Consider the following 21,410-nt stretch of genomic DNA (forward strand, 5'->3'; position numbering starts at 1 on the left):
TACTCGTTCACTAATGTGTTTATTTTTTCTAATTTAACAAACATCTTGAAATTTTCAATCAAACAAGAACAGAATCTTAATAATATTATATCCCTACCTAATTACTTTTCTCCATCTCATCCTTCTGTTTTTCCTTCAGAAGTAACTCACTGCCTTCAGAAGTGATCTCAAATTTTGTGGTTTTCATTCCTTTATACATTATTTTTTTAAGTTTTATTAAGAATATATGTGTGCCTAAGTAATATATTGTTTAGGTGTTTGTTTTTGAACTTTGTAGAAAAGAGATTGTACTGTATGTGCTTTTCTGGGATTTGATTTTTTTTTCCCCACTTAGCTTCATATAACAAGTTCACACATGTTGTTGGTTCTGTAGCTTGTTCGTTTACTACAGTATAATATTGCATTGTGTGACTATACTGCAATGAATTTATCTCCTCTTCTAATGGTGGAAGTCTGACTATTATGAATGGGGCTACTATGAACATTCTTATTCATGTCTTCTGCTGGTATATATGGGCAAGAGCTTGGCCTATGCTTAGGAGTGAAATTTCTGGGTTGTGGGGTGTAAGAATGTTCAGCCTTACAGAGGAATGCCAGATTATTTTCTCAAGCTGTAACAAATTACATTCCCACCAGCAATAGATGAGATTCTCTTGATTCCCTATTTTTTCCAGCAATTGATAAAATCAAACTTCTTGATTTTTGCCAAATGGTTGTAAAATGATATATCAGTATGATCTTAAGTTGCATTTTCCTGATATATTTATTAATCATATTTGTCTCCCATTCTGCAAAATTCCTATTTGTTCAGCCTCTTTTATTGTTTTTTTCTTACTTTTTAAATTGGTTTATAGAAATTCTTTATATTTTTATTAAACTAATCTTTTTGTTGACTATATAAGCCGCATATATCTCCTAGAATATGTAAGTTGCCTTTTATTTGCTATGTTATCTTTTTATGAACAGAAGTTTTTGATGTAAATATATTCACATTTATTAAATTTTTTCCTTTACAGTTAATGCTTTTGTGTCTTGTTTAAGAAATTCATTTTTCCCTTAAGTGTCAGCTTTTGCAGCAATGATGGATAAAAGAAGCAGGAGGAAGATCATGAATAATTTGAATCCACAGTTAATTTAAACCCCATCCCAGGCTGTGGTTTGTGCTTCCTGTCTCATTAAATCTTTCAGTATCATAAAGGTACCAGATGGCTCAGTTGTAATTTTACTTCCTTTCACCTTCTTGACTATCTCTAATGAAAGTGGTAAAGAACCATGAAATGACCAAGAGGTAGACGACTTGGTTACCCAGGAGTTGCTAATACAGTATTGTGATAGTCAAAAATTGATTCTTAATTTAGCTGAAAAATGAGAGTATGCAGATATCCTGAGAGTACCAATATGAATCAAAGTGCTTTTCTTTGTGTGTATTTATATATTTCTACTTAGAGAAGTTTCATCAGGTCAAAGTCAGTTGACTTATAATCATCTCCTTCTATTTTGTTTAGGTTTATTTATAAAGCTGGATCCTGAAAAAAGTTCAACATAAAAGAGCTTCTGGTGAATTCCATAGCAGTCTGCATAAGGCTGCCCCTCCTCCAGAAGAAGCAGTGGTCTCCAGTCCTGCTCTTGTCATCCACTGTTAAATCCCCATCAGGCAAAACCTGCTAACACAGACCTTCCTAAATAAGTCTTTTGAATTCAATTCCAGGAGCTCCATTTCCACCTTCCAAACTTTTTTAACACAGAGACACTCTCTGTGACAGTATCAGCAATTCTTTCTGTCTCCTTAGGATGAGTGTCTGGTTCTCCTAAAATCTGAATGGGCTCCTTAAGGTTGCTCAGGAGTGATGTCTGATCCATTGCAGACTAGAGGAAAAATTCATACTGAAACTTTTACCACAAACTTGGAAATGCCAGAAAACTGAAGAAAGGAATGAATATGTGGGTACATGAGTGTGTGTGTGTGTGTGGTGTGTATGCATTATAAATTACAAAACTAGCTTTGTTGTATCTAAACAAATCTTCTAGGCTACAGTAGGAAACAACCAGTTTCTATAGAATCAGACCCTTCACCTCTGTTGTCTTGGAGTCTAGGGATTAAACTACTTTACCATTTTAACATAGACTGTTATTATCTCTTACCAGTAGCATGGTTTATCATCACTGGAAGCAGCCTGTATTCATTTCCTAAGTGTCTTAATCCATTTGGACTTCTATAACAAAATACCACAGGCCAGGTAGCTTGTAAAAAACAATAATTTATTGTTCACAGTTAAAATGAGTTAAAATGGAAAGTCCAAAGATCAGGATGCCAGTGTGTTCACCTTCTGATGTGGGCCCACTTACTAGTTCATATCTGGTACCTTCTCATTGTGTCCTTACATGGTGGAAGGAGCTAGAGATCTCTCTGGATCTTTTTATAAGGACACTATTCACATTCTTGAAGGCTTCACCTTAAGCACATCCCAAAAGCCCTGCCTACTGATACCATCATATTGGGCATTAGGACTTCAACATATGAATTGGGCCAGCCCAGGGTGGGGTGACCCAAACATTCAGACCATAACATTAAGGCTGCCATCATGAAGTACCACATACTAGGTGGCTTAGAACAACAGAAATTCATTGTCTCATGGGTCTGAAGACTTTAAATCCAAAATCAAGGTATCAGCAAGGCTGTGCTCCCTCTGAAGGTCTAGGGAAGGGACTATTCCATGCTCTCTCCTAGCTTCTGGTTGCCTAATGCGTTCTTTGGCTTGTAGATGCATCACCCCACCTTCAAATGGTATTCTCATGTGTGTCTTTGTATCATTTTCCCTCTGTCCATGTTTCCCCATTTTATAAGGATACCAGTCATATTGGTAGGGTCCACCTTAACAACCTAGTTTTAATTTGATTACCTCTATAATTGATTACCTAAGATGGGAGGGTCATGGTGGAGAGGTCTGACAGAATATGGTCCAGTGGAGAAAGGGATGGCAAACCACTTCAGTATTCTTGCCTTGAGAACCCCATGAACAGTATGAAAAGGCAAAATGATAGGATACTGAAAGAGGAACTCCCCAGGTTGGTAGGTACCCAATATGCTACTGGAGATCAGTGGAGAAATAACTCCAGAAAGAAAGAACAGATGGAGCAAAAGCAAAAACAATACCCAGCTGTGGATGTGACTGGTGATAGATGCAAGGTCCGATGCTGTAAAGAGCAATATTGCATAGGAACCTGGAATGTTAGGTCCATGAATCAAGGCAAATTGAAAGTGGTCAAACAGGAGATGGCAAGAGTGAATGTCGCACATTCTGGGAATCAGCAAACTAAAATGGACGGGAATGGGTGAATTTAACTCAGATGGCCATTATATCTACTACTGTGGGCAGGAATCCCTTAGAAGAAATGGAGTAGCCATCATGGTCAACAAAAGAGTCTGAAATGCAGTACTTGGATGCAATCTGAAAAATGACAGAATGATCTCTGTTCGTTTCCAAGGCAAATCATTCAGTGTCACAGTAATCCAAGTCTACGCCCCAACCAGTAACGCTGAAGAAGCTGAAGTTGAATGGTTCTATGAAGACCTACAAGACCTTTTAGAACTAACACCCAAAAAAGATGTCCTTTTCATTATAGGGGACTGGAATACAAAAGTAGGAAGTCAAGAAACACATGGAGTAACAGGGAAATTTGGCCTTGGAATACGGAATGAAGCAGGGCAAAGGCTAATAGAGTTTTGCCAAGAGAACGCACTGGTCATAGCAAACACCCTCTTCCAACAACACAAGAGAAGACTCTACACATGGACATCACCAGATGGTCAACACCGAAATCAGATTGATTATATTCTTTACAGCCAAAGATGGAGAAGCTCTATACAGTCAGCAAAAACAAGACTAGGAGCTGACTGTGGCTCAGATCATGAACTCCTTATTACCAAATTCAGACTTAAATTGAAGAAAGTGGGGGAAATCACTAGATCATTCAGGTATGACCTAAATCAAATCCCTTATGATTATACAGTGGAAGTGAGAAATAGATTTAAGGGACTGGATCTATAGAGTGCCTGATGAACTATGGACAGAGGTTCGTAACATTGTACAGAGGAGACAGGGATCAAGACCATCCCCATGGAAAAGAAATGTAAAAAAGCAAAATGGCTGTCTGGGGAGCCAGACAAATAGCTGTGAAAAGAAGAGAAGTGAAAAGCAAAGGAGAAAAGGAAAGATATAAGCATCTGAATGCAGAGTTCCAAAGAATAGCAAGGAGAGATAAGAAAGCCTTCCTCAGCAATCAATGCAAAGAAATAGAGGAAAACAACAGAATGGGAAAGACTAGAGATCTCTTCAAGAAAATTAGAGATACCAAGGGAACATTTTATGCAAAGATGGGCTCAAAAAGGACAGAAATGATATAGATCTAACAGAAGCAGAAAATATTAAGAAGAGGTGGCAAGAATACACAAAAGAACTGTACAAAAAAGATCTTCATGATCAAGATAATCATGATGGTGTGATCACTCACCTAGAGCCAGACATCCTGGAATGTGAAGTGAAGTTGGCCTTAGAAAACATCAATATGAACAAAGCTAGTGGAGGTGATGGAATTCCAGTTGAGCTATTTCAAATCCTGAAAGATGATACTATGAAAGTGATGCACTCAATATGCCAGCAAATTTGGAAAACTCAGCAGTGGCCACAGGACTGGAAAAGGTCAGTTTTCATTCCAATCCCAAAAAAAGGCAATGCCAAAGAATGCTCAAACTACCGCACAATTGCACTCATCTCACATGCTAGTAAAGTAATGCTCAAAATTCTCCAAGCCAGGCTTCAGCAATACGTGAACCGTGAACTTCCTGATGTTCAAGCTGGTTTTAGAAAAGGCAGAGGAACCAGAGACCAAATTGCCAATATCCGCTGGATCATCAAAAACGCAAGAGAGTTCCAGAAAAGCATCTATTTCTGCTTTATTGACTATGCCAAAGCCTTTGACTGTGTGGATCACAATAAACTGTGGACAATTCTGAAAGAGATGGGAATACCAGACCACCTGACCTGCCTCTTGAGAAACCTATATGCAGGTCAGGAAGCAACAGTTAGAACTGGACATGGAACAACAGACTGGTTCCAAATAGGAAAAGGAGTACGTCAAGGCTGTATATTGTCACCCTGCTTATTTAACTTCTATGCAGAGTACATCATGAGAAATGCTGGGCTGGATGAAGCACAAGCTGGAATCAAGATTGCTGGGGGAAATATCAATAATCTCAGATATGCAGATGACACCACTCTTATGGCAGAAAGTGAAGAGGAACTCAAAAGCCTCTTGATGAAAGTGAAAGAGGAGAGTGAGAAAGTTGGCTTAAAGCTCAACATTCAGAAAACGAAGCTCATGGCATCTGGTCCCATCACTTCATGGGAAATAGATGGGGAACAGTGGAAACAGTGTCAGACTTTATTTTTGGGGGCTCCAAAATCACTGCAGATGGTAACTGCAGCCATGAAATTAAAAGATGCTTACTCCTTGGAAGGAAAGTTACGACTAACCTAGACAGCATATTCAAAAGCAAAGACATTACTTTGTCAACAAAAGTCCATGTAGTCAAGGCTATGGTTTTTCCAGTAGTCGTGTATAGATGTGAGAGTTGGACTGTGAAGAAGGCTGAGCGCCGAAGAATTGATGCTTTTGAACTGTGGTGTTGGAGAAGACTCTTAAGAGTCCCTCAGACTGCAAGGAGATACAACCAGTCCATTCTAAAGGAGATCAGTCCTGGGTGTCCTTTGGAAGGAATGATGCTAAAGCTGAAACTCCAATACTTTGGCCACCTCATGCGGAGAGTTGACTCATTGGAAAAGACTCTGATGCTGGGAGGGATTGGGGGCAGGAGAAGGGGACCACAGAGGATAAGATGGCTGGATGGCATCACTGACTCGAAGGACATGAGTTTGAGTGAACTCCGGGAGTTGGTGATGGACAGGGAAGCCTGGTGTGCTGCAATTCATGGGGTTGCAAAGAGTCAGGCAGGACTGAGCGACTGAACTGAACTGAAAGTGAAAGTGAAGTCGTGTCCAACTCTTTGCGACCCCATGGACTGTAGCCTAGCAGGCTCCCACATCCATGGGATTCTCCAGGCAAGAGTACTGGTGTGGGTTGCCATTTCTTTCTCCTGGGGAATCTTCCCGACCCAGGGATCAAACCCGGTCTCTCTCATTCCAGGCAGACGCTTTAACCGCTGAGCCACCAGGGAAGCCCTGAACCTCTATAAAGACCATATTTCCAAATAAGGTCACATTATAAGATATTCTGAGGGTTAGGACTTTGCCATACCTTTTTAGGGGCAGGGGACACAATTCAAACCATAACAGAACTTCAGACAAGAATAAAAGTAAATTGAGAAACCAATATCGTAGAAAATATATTCTCTTCCAGTAGATTGAGTTGAATCTATTGCAGGCAATGGATTCTTTGGGCTTCAGGTTCTTGCTTGTTTTCTCCTTATTGAAAGTTTAGGCTGAACTGAGATCACCATTTCGAAGGTCAAACTGGTTTAGTATTGACAATTTCCTATGGCTCAACCTAATAAATTAGAAATATCTTTGTGGGGGCTTCCCCAGTGGCTTCCCTGGTGGCTCAGTCATGAAGAATCTGCCTGCCAATGCAGGAGATATGGGTTTGATCCCACATTCCTCAGAGTAGTTAAGGCCATGTGCCACAACCATTGAGCCTGTGCTCTAGAGCCCAGGAGCTGCAATTATTGAGTCAACGCACTGCAACTACTGAAGCCCACATAATCTAGAGCCCATGTTCCACAAGAGAAGCCAACACATTGAAATGAAAAGTGGCTCCTGCCCACCACAACTAGAGAAAGTCCTCACACCAATGAAGACCCAGCATAACCAAAAATAAATAATACAATTTTTGAAAAAAGAAATATCCTTGTGGTACCCTAGCCAGTCATCCTTCCACAGGCACAAGATCAGCTGGACTCCTCTACTTCCAGGGCCAACTGATCCTGGGATGGCCAAGTCTCCTGTCCTAGAAGCTCTGTCTGTAGGGCCCACCTGAAGTTCCCAAACTCCAAGAAAAGCCCCAGCAGATGACTCACTGCAGAGGCGAGGCTGGTAGTTTCATCTCCCTGGAAACTCAGAACTTGCGAAAGTGTCAGGGAAGTGCCTGGGCTTGCAGCTCTGCAGTTTACATGTCTGGCAACAACCACCCTTTCTTCCCAGTCTTCCTTCCATCTAATCCTAGGACTACAGAGACAGTGGGCTTTTATGACAGCTCTGTCTCACAGCTTGCTTTCAAGGACACTAGGCATGTTAAAAATGTGAAGCTGAAAGAACAAGCCAGCACTGCCATCTATTCTCTCACTTAATTAGTACAATTTAGACAGTGAAAGTACTTAATCATTTGGTCAGACTTACAAAGCTTTGGTAAAGAACCCGCCTGCCAATGCAGAAAACATAAGAAATGAGAGTTGGATCCCTGGGTCAGGAAGATCCTCTGGAGGAGGGCATGGCAATCCACTCCAGTGTTCTTGCCTGGAGAATCCCGTATACAGAGGAGCCTGGCAGGCTACAGTCCATAGGGTCGCTAGAGTCAGACACAACTGAAGTAACTTAGCACGCACACACGAAACTGCTACAACACACCAGACCTTCATCCAAGGGAAAAGAAGCTAACAGGAAGAATGCCAAATGACTGGTTTCTCTTCTTTCTGTCAAATATGCCCATACCTCCGCTTCTAGCCATTGTGCAGTTTTAGTTCCGACACTGCTTTGTCTACGTCCAAGGTACGTGGAAGCATATGGGTGAAACTACACCAAATAACTAAGGGAAAAGCTCAGTAGCTGTTAACACAGGGTTTCCCCCATAGCTAGTGAGGGCAAAATGGGTTCCCTGTTTTGCAACAGACTGTTCCTAGGCTTGAGCAAGCCCTGGCATTCTTGCCCTTATCAGATTTTTACTTTGATAAATACATAAGATTAGCAAAAGGTGGCTAAACAGGAAGGAGGTAAGAGCCCAATTGTTGCAACCTTCACTCTATTACTAGCTTGCTGTGTAATGCATGCAGTTGTTCCTCACTGCCCATTTCCCCTCTACACTGGATGGAAAATAACATTTTGAATGAAGATTAGGAATAGATGCTGGTCAGTGTTAAAATATCCTTGAACTATCAGTGCAAACATAACAATGCAGTGAGTTTTTGCTCTTAACCCCATGCTTCTAAATGTCTAAGAAGCGCAATAAGAAGATAGTCACGTACAGAAGTACGTTACTGGAGAAATAAAATATAACGGAAAATAAAGGTAACTTTTTTCCTCTAATTGGAAAGTGAATGGAAACAAAGGGAAGTCAAGAAAAACTTACTCTTTATTAAGCAACTTCCTGTCTCCTGTGTTGCCCACCCCATTACCTTCTCAGGACCCTGACATTCCCTCTACCCTAGGGAGCTGTAAAGTCATACTGGTGTTCTACTAGTAACCAGCCATCATGGAGCCCTAGCAAAACATATTTTTCAGTGCCAACTATAGTGGTAGGAACAAGATAATCTCTTTCAAATTTATATCATTGAAAATAAACCATGGACTTTTCTTCTCAGGAAGGATTCAAATGTCTTCTGATAGTATTCTTGGTCTTGCACTTCTATGGTCAACACAGAATTGCAGAATTAGCTCATTCTTCTTAAGTGAAGATTTAAAATTAAGTGGACTGCAGACAAAGGTGCCACAAGAAAAAAGAAAAACACCAAAAGATTAATGTCCTTTTTGAATATGGTTACACACATTCTCAACAAGACAGAAGTAAACTGGATTTCAACAGCACATGTAAAAGATTATATACACCACGACCACAGGGGTTATCCCAGAAACACAACAAGAGTTCAACACAAGAAAATCAGTAATAGAACAAAGGCATAAAACTACATGATCGTCTCAATAGATGCAGAAAAGTCATTTGAAAAAATTCAATATCTTTTAATGACAAATATACCAAAAAACAGAAATAGAAAATAACTTCATTAACATAGTAAAAGGCACCTATGAAAAATCCACAGCTAGTATCATACTGAATAGTGAAAGACTGAAAGCTTTCCCCTTTAACTCAGAACCAAACAAAAAAGGATTCCTACTTTTACTACTGCTGCTGCTGCTGCTGCTGCTAAGTCGCTTCAGTCGTGTCTGACTCTGTTCGACCCCATAGACGGCAGCCCACCAGGCTCCCCCGTCCCTGGGATTCTCCAGGCAAGAACACTGGAGTGGGTTGCCATTTCCTTCTCCAATGCATGAAAGTGAAAAGTGAAAGGGAAGTCACTCAGTTGTGTCCAACTCTTAGCAACCCCATGGACTGCAGCCTACCAGGCTCCTCCATCCATGGGATTTTCCAGGCAAGAGTACTGGAATGGGGTGCCATTGCCTTCTCCATTACTACTGCTATTCTACATAAAACCAAAGTCCTAGACAATAATTGAATAAGAAAAATAAAAGGCATCCAAATTGGAAAGGAAGAAGTAAAGCTATTTTTAGATGATATGGGTTTATACATAGACAATGCCAAAGAATCTACCAAAAACAAGCTATAGCTAATAAATGAATTCAGCAAAGATACAGCATACAAGACTGCATATAAATTTTAAACTTTTGTGCATCAAAGGACATTATCAAGAAAGTGGAAAGGCAACCCATAGAATGGGAGAAAATATTTACAAATTATGTATCTGATAAGGGTTTAGGGCCCAGAATATATAGAGAATTCTTAAAACTCAACTCCAAAGGCCCACAATTTAAAAATCAGCAAAGCACTTGAATTAACATTTCTCCAAAGAAGGAATACAAATTGCCAACAAACACAGAAAGATGTTCAACATAATTGGTCATGGCTGCTGCTGCTAAGTCACTTCAGTTGTGTCCGACTCTGTGCGACCCCATAGATGGCAGCCCTAGGGAGTTTCATATCAAAACCGCACTTCATACTCACTAAGATGACTATAATTTTGTAATGGGAAATGTGTCAACCAGAATGTGAAGAAATGGGAACCCTCCTACATTGTTGGTCAGAATATAAAAGGGTGCTGCTATTATGGAAGTTTGGTGGTTCCTCAAAAACTCCTAAAGGAAAACATAGGCTAAACACTCTCCAGCATAAATCACAGCAGGATCCTCTATGACTCACCTCCCAGAATATTGGAAATAAAAGCAAAAATAAACATGTGGGACCTAACTAAAATTAAAAGCTTCTGCACAACAAAGGAAACTATAAGCAAGGTGAAAAGACAGCCTTCAGGATGGGAGAAAATAATAGCAAATGAAGCAACTGACAAAGGATTAATCTCAAAAATATACAAGGAACTCCTGCAGCTCACTTCCAGAAAAATAAACAACCCAATCAAAAAAGGGCCAAAGAACTAAACAGACATGTCTCCAAAGAAGACATACAGATGGCTAACAAACACATGAAAAGATGCTCAACATCACTCATTATCAGAGAAATGCAAATCAAAACCACAATGAGTTACCATTTCACGCCAGTCAAAATGGCTGCTATCCAAAAGTCTGCAAGCAATAAATGCTGGAGAGGGTGTGGAGAAAAGGGAACCCTCTTACACTGTTGGTGGGAATGCAAACTAGTACAGCCACTATGGAGAACAATGGAGATTCCTTAAAAAACTGGAAATAGAACTGCCATACAACCCAGCAATCCCACTGCTGGGCATACACACTGAGGAAACCAGAATTGAAAGAGACATGTGTACCCCAATGTTCATCGCAGCACTGTTTATAATAGTCAGGACATGGAAGCAACCTAAATGTCCATCAGCAGACAAATGGATAAGAAAGCTGTGGTACATATACACAATGGAGTATTACTCAGCCATAAAAAAAGAATACATTTGAATCAGTTCTAACGAGGTGGATGAAAATGGAGCCTATTATACAGAGTGAAGTAAGCCAGAAAGAAGAACACCAATACTGTATACTAACGCATATATATGGAATTTAAAAAGATGGTAACAATAACCCTGTGTGCGAGACAGCAAAAGAGACACTGATGTATAGAACAGTCTTTTGGACTCTGTGGGAGAGGGCAAGGGTGGGATGATTTGGGAGAATGGCATTGAAACATGTATAATATCATATGTGAAATGAATCACCAGTCCAGGTTCAATGCATGATACAGGAAGCTTGGGGCTGGTGCACTGGGATGACCCAGAGGGATGGTATGGGGAGGGAGGTGAGAGGGGGGTTCAGGATGGGGAACACATGTACACCTGTGGTGGATTCATGTCGATGTATGGCAAAACCAATACAATATTTTAAAGTAATTAGCCTCCAATTAAAATAAATAAATTTATATTTTAAAAAATATTAAGCACAGAATGACCCAGGAATTCATTCTCAGGTGTATGTTCAAGAAAAATAGAAACATGTCCACACAAACTTATACACAAAAGTTTATAGCCACATTATTCATAATAGCCAAAAGGTGGGGGAAAAAAAAAACCCAAATGGAAAATAACAAATGTTGGCAAGCACATGGAGAAATTCTAACCCTCATATGATGCTAGTGGGAAAATAAAATAATGCAGCCACTATGGAAAACAGTTTGGCAGTTCTTCAAAAAGCTAAACATAAAAATTACCATATGACACAGCATTTCCAAAGGAATTGAAAAGACATTCTCCAGCCATCAGAGAAGAAAAAGAAATAAAAGAAATCCTGATTGGAAAAGAAGTAAAACTCTCACTTTTTGCAGAAGACATGATTCCTTACACAGAAACCTCTAAAGATGCCACCAGAAAATTATTAGTGCTAGTCAATGAATTAAAGTTGCAGGACATAAAATTAATACACAGAAATTTCTTGTATTTTTATACACTAACAATGACAATTCCTATCTCTTTCAGAATTTTTCACAGTTTATTGTTATCCACACAGTCAAAGGCTTTGGCATAGTCAAGAAAGCAGAAATAGATGTTTTTCTGGAACTCTCTTGCTTTTTCAATGATCCAGCACATGTTGGCAATTTGATCTCTGCACTTTCTAAAACCAGTTTGAACATCTGAAAGTTCACAGTTCATGTATTGCTGAAGCCTGGCTTAGAGAATTTTGAGCATTACTTTACTAGCCTGTGAGATGAGTGCAATTGTGTGGTAGTTTGAGCATTCTTTGGCATTGCCTTTCTTTGGGATTGGAATGAAAACTGACCTTTTCCAGTCCTGTGGCCACTGCTGAGTTTTCCAAATTTGCTGGCATATTGAGTGCAGCACTTTCACAGCATCATCTTTCAGGATTTGAAATAGCTCAACTGGAATTGCATCACCTCCACTAGCTTTGTTCATAGTGATGCTTCCTAAGGCCCACTTGACTTCACATTCCAGGATGTCTGGCTCTAGGTGAGTGTGATTCATGGGGTCGAAAAGAGTCAGACACGACTGAGCGACTGAACTGAACTGAACAATGAAAAATCGGAAAGAGAAATTAAGGAAACAATCTCATTCGCCATTGCAACAAAAAGAATAAAATATTTAGAATAAACTTCTGAAGAGACAAAATTTCAGTGAGAGTTGTACTGTGAAAAAAGCTGAGTGCCGAAGAATAGATGCTTTTGAACTGTGGTGTTTGAGAAGACTCTTGAGAGTCCCTTGGACTGCAAGGAGATCCAACCAGTCCATCCTAAAGGAGACCAGTCCTGGGTGTTCATTGGAAGGATGGATGCTGAGGCTGAAAGTCCAATACTTTGGCCACCTCATGAGAAGAGTTGACTCATTGGAAAAGACCCTGATTGTCAGGAGCCACGTTAGGCATTACTGACAAAAATGGAGGCACAGCCCCAACCCCCTCCTCATCCTGCAGGCACGGTCCTGGGATGAAGGAGTTAGGTCTTGTGATTCTGACTTGTTTTCTCCTTTCTTCAGTTGAGTTGGTTGGAAAGAATGTTAAGGTGCTTATTGTTCTTGAGAGGAGCATGAGAAGGCACAAAGCCTTCTGCAGTTGTGCCCAGAGAATAATCCGTAAAGTTAACCATTGACATTTGTTCAAGGATCTTTACAAAGAATGTTCCAGAATGAGCACGTAGCCCGCAGCTTGAGGCCATGGGAAGGATTGTTATCTGAAGGATTGTTTTTGAGGGAAATGTTTATGGCAAAAGAAATTTGCTGAATTTAGGGTTTAGGAATAATTAAGAATGGTTAGAAGCTAAAAATTTAAGGAATGTTGTAGTGTTAGCATATTTTACATAGCTTGTAGGGATTAGGAATTTTAGACATATTAATAGCTAGAAGCCTTTTTAGGAGATAGTGAGCTTAACATAGGGGCAAACAGGATTTAGAAAGATAAGAAATAAACTGAGAAAAAAAAAAGAAATAAACTGAGGAATGTGGCATGAGTTACAATGTAATCACAAGTTAAGTATAGGACACATAAAAGGAAGTAGATAATAGATAGTACACCCGATTCTGAGAGAATCAACGAAGCAGGAACTCTGTTTGAAGGGCAACAATGATCTCTGGAGACAATAAATCTGGGTGAGGGGGAACTGAAAATGTCAAACCTCTGACCTAATGCTTTTGTCAAAATATAAAAGAGAACCTGAAGCTTGAAATAAACATGCAGTCCTGCACTTTGAGTCAGAGGCTGCATCATTCTCCGCCGACACTGCTCATCCCTTCAGGCTGATTCCCTGGCTGCTGGAGCTGGACTCCGGGACCTGATGCTGGGAGGGATTGGGGGCAGGAGGAGAAGGGGACTGCAGAGGATGAGATGGCTGGATGGCATCACCGACTTGATGCACATGAGTTTGGGTGAAGTCCAGGAGTAGGTGATGGACAGGGAGGCCTGGCATGCTGCAATTCATGGGGTCGTAAAGAGTTGGACACGACTGAGTGACTGAACTGAACTGATATATGGAATCTAGAAAGACTGTACTGATAAATCCATCTACAGGGCAGCAGTGGAGATGCAGACATTGAGAAGAGACTTTTGGACACAGTGGGAGAAAGAGAAGGTGGGATATTTGAGAGAGTATCATTGAAACATATACATTACCATATGTAAAGTAGATAGCCAGTGGGAAAATACAGAATGACACAGGGAATCCAAAGCCTGTGACAACCTAGAGGAGTGGGATAGGGAGGGAGGTGGGATGGAGGTTCAAGAGGGAAGGGACATACATTTATCTATGGCTGATTCATGTTGATGTATGGCAGAAACCATCACAATATTGTAAAGTAATTATCTTCCAAAGAAAGAAATCCCAGGGCTGATCTCAGGAGGAGAAGGGGACGACAGAGGATGAGATGGCTGGATGGCATCACTGACTCGATGGACGTCTGAGTGAACTCTGGGAGTTGGTGATGGACAGGGAGGCCTGGCTTGTGCTGGGATTCATGGGGTCGCAAAGAGTCGGACACGACTGAGCGACTGAACTGAACTGAATTATCTTCCAATTTAAAATAAAAGACTGAAAAAAAAATAAAATTTAATTTTAAAAAAGAGAGACTCTAACAGGACTTATTGTTAATTGCAATGTTTTTTAATTTTATTAATATTATTATTATTTTCAGTCTGGAGCTGCAGTGTGCAGGCTTCTCTCCAGCTGTGGCCCGTGGGCTCACTACTTGTGGCACATGGGCTTGGTTGCCCCACAGCATGTGGGATCTTAGTTCCCTGACCAGGAATCTAACCCAAATCCCCCACACTGGAAGGCAGATTCTTAACCACTGGACCTCCAGGGAAGTCCTCCACTGCAGTATTTTTCAAACTGCCAAAAGGAAGAAAACCAAGTGCCCATCAGCAGATAAATGGGTAAACATAATCCATAAAACATAATATTATTCAGGCATAAAAAGAAGGAAATTCTGACACATGCTACAACATGAATGAATCTTGAAAATACGCCAGACACTAGAGGACAAGTATTATATGATTCCACTTGCATGAGTTATCTAGAGTAGGCAAATTCATAGAGACAGAAAACAGATTAGAGTTTAAAAGAGGGCTGGAGAGAGTGAGGAATAGGGAGTTATTGTTTAATAGGTACAGACTTTCTGTTTGAGACGATTAAAACATTTTGGAAATAGTGATAGTTACACAATATTGTGGATGTAATTAATGCCATGAGTTGTACACTTGAAAGTGATTAAAAAGGCTAGTTTATGTTATATATATATAATACATATACCACAACTTTTAAAATTTAATATAACATATAGAAAGCATTGAATTATACTTTCCTGTGTGAATTGTATGTTAAATAAATGTTATATCAATAAAGCTGTTTTAAAAAAGAGATAATATTAACAATGCAAGCACATGTCCCCCTCACTATCCCGAAGTATAGCATTCCTATGAAGCCTTTCATAAGCTGAAATAAGGTAAAGGGAAGAAACAGTTTCCTAAGGACACGTCTTGCTGGTAAGTTGAGACAAAGCACAGATGCTCACAGACACGATTCAAAGGTGTGGCAGCTTGATGCTAAGGTGCTGAAGACGCTGAAATTCCCTGGGAAGGAGTTGATGGTGCCACTCGGGGTGTCTCGGGGTACCTGCCGCCTCTAAAAGGCTCACTGCAAAACAAATGAGGAATGCTATTTTTGCTTTTTGACTTTTTTCATAGAAGCAAAAGTCCTCTTCAGATTTCTTTCAGTTAGTGAAAACAGAAACAGGTACTTTTATAAAATCAAAGTTGAGTAAAGCAAATTTTTCAAAAGCAAACAAAACAGCAGAGCCATCCCTCATTACCAGGAGTCCTTTGTCAGTCACATTACAAGACTGAAACAATGACTGATGTATTCGGTTTCGTTGATCTCATTTAAAATACTATTACATTAAGCTGTTTATAGTAAAAGCAAAAATATGATTTGTATTGACACCAAATAAATTATTTTAATTGTTTAAAAATTAAGTGGGCTGGAAAATGTATCAATTTTGTGTTTGTGCTGTGTTTATTTTGCAAATCTTCTTTAACTTATTGCTCAGAGGAAATCAAAATTGCCGAAGCAAGAGGCTAAAGTTTTTGTTTCCTTCTACTCCTTCTCAGCAGGTTCTTCCTAGGCTACAGTCATTCTCAATAGCAGAACATTTTCAAACTCATTCAACTTATCTTTGACCCTCAAAAGCCTTTCAGTACAATGATCTGAATCTTACCAAATTGCCTAATAATCAGACAAAGTGATAAGAAACCAGAAAGTTTTCCCACTCATTTCTTAATCTCAAAATCTTAATAAAACTACCTAACCTTTTTCCCTGAAGGAAAAGTATTGTGAAATAGATACAAACTGTTCTTTTTTTTTTTTTTTTCCTATAACACCTTTACGCAACACTATTTGGTCTGTTATGTAAACAGGACGGAGGTTAGCAAATTTTATCCAAAAGAACCAGAGGGTAAATATTTTAGGCTCCTTGGTCATACAATCTGTCACAGACATGGTAGTTCCAAAGCAGTTACTGATAATAAAAGTAGCCTCCCTTATCCATAGGCGATACTTTCAAAGACCCCCGATAGATTCCTGAAACCTCAGATAGTGCTGAACCCTATATATACTACATTTCCTCCTCTACATATATACTGGTGATAAAGTTGGGGCTTCCCTGGTAGATGAGCTGGTAAAGAATCCACCTGCAACACAGGAAACCCAGTTTGATTCCTGGGTCAGGAAGATTGCCTACATAGGCTATCCGTTCCAGTATTCTTGCCTGGAGAATTTCATGGACAGAGGAGCCTGGCAGGCTACAGTCCCCCAGGTCGCAGAGTTGGACATGACTGAGCAACCTTCACTCACTTCATTATGATAAAGTTTAATTTATAAATTAGGCACAGTAAGAGAACAATAATAACTAACAATAAAATAGAATAACTATAACAATATACTGCAATAGTTATGTGAATTTGATAGCCCTCTCTCACAATAGCTTATTGTACAAACTTAATGCCTTTTCCTTCTTAAAAAGCACGTCCCTTGCACTCTGGCCATAACTTTCACAGTCTGAGGTGCAACAGCAAACTAGCACAAAGTTCTTTTTCCTTTTTCACAACTTCATGACAGAAGATGAAGTTCTTCATGGATAGAAGATTCATCCTTACCATCCTTCTTAGCAACCTCAGCATAGGATTTTTTTTCTTTGCTTTTTCAGTTGAGAACTTTCACCTTTTCACTTAAAGGAGACACTGTCTCTTTGGGAATTCTCTTGGACATATTTGAATTGCCAGTATCACTACTCTTGTGCTCTGGGTGCTCAGTCATGCCCAACTATTTGCGACCACGTGGACTATATACGGCCCACCAGCCTCCTCTGTCCATGGGATTCCCTTGTGTTCAAGACTTCATGCCCCTTATCATAATCCTGCTCTATGTGGCTCTCATACTCAAAAACTTGAGGAATCAGAAAATCTCTCCTAACATTCTAAATGATTCCCTTTTAACTTCTCCCAACTCTGAGAGGGGAACCAAGCTTTCCCCACTTCTGAAAGTTCCTGTACTCCTCCAGATTCTTCTGATCAAACTAAGAACTCCAGCTCCCCAGAGGAACAATCCCTGCAGGGACAACATTTTATCAGCCAGTCTGCCCCTGTTACCGGGGTCAGTTTGAGCACTGCTGCTACTGCTGCTAAGTTGCTTCAGGGTCCAACCCTGTGCGACCCCATAGACAGCAGCCCACCAGGCTCCCCCATCCATGGGATTCTCCAGGCAAGAACACTGGAGTGGGTTGCCATTTCCCTCTCCAATGCAAGTGAAAAGCGAAAGTGAAGTCGTTCAGTCGTGTCCAACTCTTGGCCACCCCATGGACTGTAGCCCACCAGGCTCCTCCGTCCATGGGATTTGAGCACTATTTAGTCTATATTTTAGCTATGAAACTATGACTACAGAAAGGAAATATGATTTATTTTTACAGGATGACCACAATATTCTTTAGATTCCAGAGAAAACTGGTTAAAATAAAACTTTGCCTTGAAATTGCAAAACTGGTCCTCTTTGCATGTGCAATCAGAAAAAGCTACTTTTGTTACTGTTCTTGTTTTGTTCTGGCATTGGCCACACAGCGTGTGGGACCGTTGTTTCCTGACCAGGGACTGAACCTGTGCCCTCTGCACTGGAAGTGTGAAGTCTTAACCACTGGACCACCTGTGAGGTCCCAGACGAAGCTAGCTTTTGACATACTTTTTCAGAATTCTGACGCTGAAAGTACAAAAATATGCCTAGGAAAAAAGCTTGAAGTTAACTCTTACATGTCCTTGAGATACAAACATAGCCCACTTTGCCTGAGATTTCAGCCTTTGGTTGTTTGGTGAAACCTCAAGTCAAGGAGGCGGTGGGGGGTAGGGGAGAGAGGAAAAGACACATTTTAAATTTCAACTAGAAATCTATGATATCTCTCTCTGTCTGTATTTATGTGTGTCTTAGTATGTGTCTTTGCCTTTGAATAATATTGCTGAGGTTAATTTGTAAATAAGCTCTATTCAATTGGCTTCAAAGAAAAGTAAGCACTCACAAATCAAGCAATTCTAAATACAATAGAGAAACTGAAGATGCTTGGACTTGTTAGACACATGCTTTGTATTACACTGAGAAAAGAAATTGTGCCTTGGGAAAATGCATGTTTATTGAGGTTATGGAATATGAAAAATATTCTATAGTCTATAGAATATGAAAAATAGAATATCAAAAATTGCCAATATGACAAATAGTTCATAATTGCTTTTATATTGGTTTTCACTAGAAATTAAGGTTTTTTTTAAGGGTTAAAAATTATAATATGTAATCAAAGCCACTGAAGTGACAAGGGAAGCATTTCAGAGTGTAAAGCAGGTAAGATATAAGTGTAAAGCAGGTGAGAGATGATATAAAGACTGGAGATACCTTGTTGAAGGAAATGAGAATAATTTTGTTCTAGAGCCAACTGTATATGGATGGGAAAAAAATAGGACAAGTTAATATAGATCCAGAAAGTGATAAAGGGTTTGTACAAAAGGAGCATTGGGAAAAGAATTTTGTATGTGGTCAGGACTTTCTAAGATTAATCAGGACTAGATTGAATTTAATTAGGTAAATAAATTTTGTAATTAATAGTACCAGACTTAAACTTGGCTTTCTGTCTGTTAAGAGAACAAAGTGTTCTTGGGATGCTGCTTTTGATAGCAGGCTGCATGAATTTCTTTGCCTTTAAGTAATTTATGCTTGCTTTAAATTTTTTTGTTATTTTGGTTATCTGGTAAATAAAAAAAGACTGTCTCCTGATATGTACAGGAATCTTAAAATATTTTTGAAAACCTCTAAAAAAAGGTTCTCTCTAAAAGAGAGAAATCCACCTAGACAAAATCTGATGGCAGGCCTTTGACATGGCTTTATTGCCTTTAGAAATTTAGTCTGAAACTCCTTCTGAGGAATTATACCAGAATCAGCATAGAAGAGCCTATGCAGTCAATAGACCAAACTTATTTTAAAAACAAAGTAGCCTTGGCTGTGTTTGGTTAAAAAAAAAAAAAGTGGGATAATTTTAGGAAAAAAAATGTTTCACTGAATATTAAATTCTAGTTTAATATTCATATTAATTAAAGTCTGTGTTAGTAAGACTCACTTCTTGATAGTTCCTTGCTGTTATGTTATACTGTTACAAGATTTAATTAAATTATTAAAGGAACATTCCAAGTTTGTTTCTAAAGCCTAACTTTTGGGGTAAGATCAGATACTCCATGATCTACAACCAGGAGATTAACACTGGGGTGTGATCATTTAAATGGAAAGGAACATTCAAGACTATACCAAGGATAACTAATCTAGTAACACTAGAAAATTGGGACAAACGCATTATGGACAATGCCAGTGTACACAATTTCCCTTAAAGATAAGGACTAGCATGAAACAGGCTAAGCCAGACAAACGGGATATACTAGGCTGCGCCTAATGAAAGATCTTAAAGTCATACTTATGACCTCACTAATACTGCTGGCTATATTATTTCTTTTTTGGGCCTGTTTTACACAATTATTATTTCTTACATTACCAAATATGTGACTGAGCCTCTAATAAAATGATGGTCTATAGTTCCACACAAAATCAATGATTGTAATAGTATAACCATAGATACAGGAAGAAGCAACAAGAGGGAATATTTTCTTGGACCTTAAGAGACTAATAAGGTGGTCCAGAGATTTCTGGGTACTGCTAACAAGTCCTAGTCCAATAATAGCATATCGAGTGGCCCCTTGGCAAAATCTTCATCACACGTGGGAATGAGCATTCCTAGCACCATGGGGTAAAATGAACATAAAATGCATCACCCAAACCACGGTCAAATTTATGGCCATGACAGAACCCTGCTGACTGAAAACTAGCACTTGCCATCTGCTTCTGCAAAGGTTAAATCAGGAATGGCTGCAGTTGCTAACCTTCAACATCCCCCGGACGGAATTCAGAGTAGAGATCAGGAATGAGACACTCTGTACTCTGCAAAACACTGACAGAGCAAGCCTTCAGATAGATAGTTTTAGGTAAGGATTTTTATGAGCCCAAATTCTTGCATCTTCTCATACCCAGAGAAATACTAAAATTATTAACAGTGACAACTGCTTTGGTTTATGTATTAATACCACATCAAAGGTTAAAACCTACTTGGATGAAACTAAACAATTGGCTACGAGTCTCTTCAAAGTGCAGGGTCTAGATTGGGATTCAGGCTTCTGGACTATTGTTCAGATACAGCCATAGATGTCGGTTGTTTTTTGTCTGCCCATCATCCCTTCCTCCCTTGGCTTCTGGTAAAGGAACTGTGTGACTTAGCAGACAGTCCTTCTGGGTTACATGTGACTCTACGGGGGAGGGGACCAATCACACCTCTGGCACTGGGGCAGGCACTTGACCAGCCTCAGTCACCTGTATGTACACTGTATAGACATGTTTATGAGTGTGCATGCATGTGTGAGTGTGCATGTGGGGGGGGCCATGCCTAGTATGTTTGAGCGTATGCATGTTCCTCTGTGTGTATGTGTTGGCATGCCTCTGCAGGCACTAAAGAGCCAGGTAACTCTGGTATGTAGTTCCCAGAGACGGGGGTGGGGAGCAAAGCACAGGGATTCATGGTGTCTGGGAGCCAGGCCAACCTAGCCTAGCAGAGGGTGCTGTGAAGGAAGCAAGTCTTTCTCTGCACCGAAGAACTCTACACCAAAACCGTTACAACACTGTTCTTTGCTGACGGGGCCACCCAGGCACAGTGGTCATGCCGGGTGTCCACTGCCCAGTACCCACCTGTGGATAAGAGAGGAGGCCACATCTCAAGCTGCCAACGAAGGGCCAGGAACTATCGCAGCAGGAAGGAAGGGACCTCCCAATGGGCTCTTTGTCTTAATGGACAGAACCTAGGGCAGAACTGCCTAGACCACCTGACTTCAAAGATGGAATCCATGGTCAGGCCAGTTTAATATGAAACT

The 21,410-nt window shown here is 40.0% G+C and overlaps 1 protein-coding gene across 1 annotated transcript in view; it reads left to right on the forward strand.

Moving 5' to 3' along the window:
• The window catches only part of THEM4 (thioesterase superfamily member 4), a 49,367-nt gene extending 47,248 nt beyond the window's left edge, over positions 1 to 2,119 (forward strand). Inside the window, exon 6 of the mRNA XM_019955437.2 lies at positions 1,506 to 2,119. Within this exon, the coding sequence (XP_019810996.2) occupies positions 1,506 to 1,546 (41 nt within the window). The 3' untranslated portion in view covers positions 1,547 to 2,119. The remainder of the gene's footprint in view (positions 1 to 1,505) is intronic.
• The last annotated feature ends 19,291 nt before the right edge of the window (positions 2,120 to 21,410 follow it).

The sequence above is a fragment of the Bos indicus genome, chromosome 3, assembly GCF_029378745.1.
Source record: "Bos indicus isolate NIAB-ARS_2022 breed Sahiwal x Tharparkar chromosome 3, NIAB-ARS_B.indTharparkar_mat_pri_1.0, whole genome shotgun sequence".
Classification (NCBI taxonomy): domain Eukaryota; kingdom Metazoa; phylum Chordata; class Mammalia; order Artiodactyla; family Bovidae; genus Bos; species Bos indicus.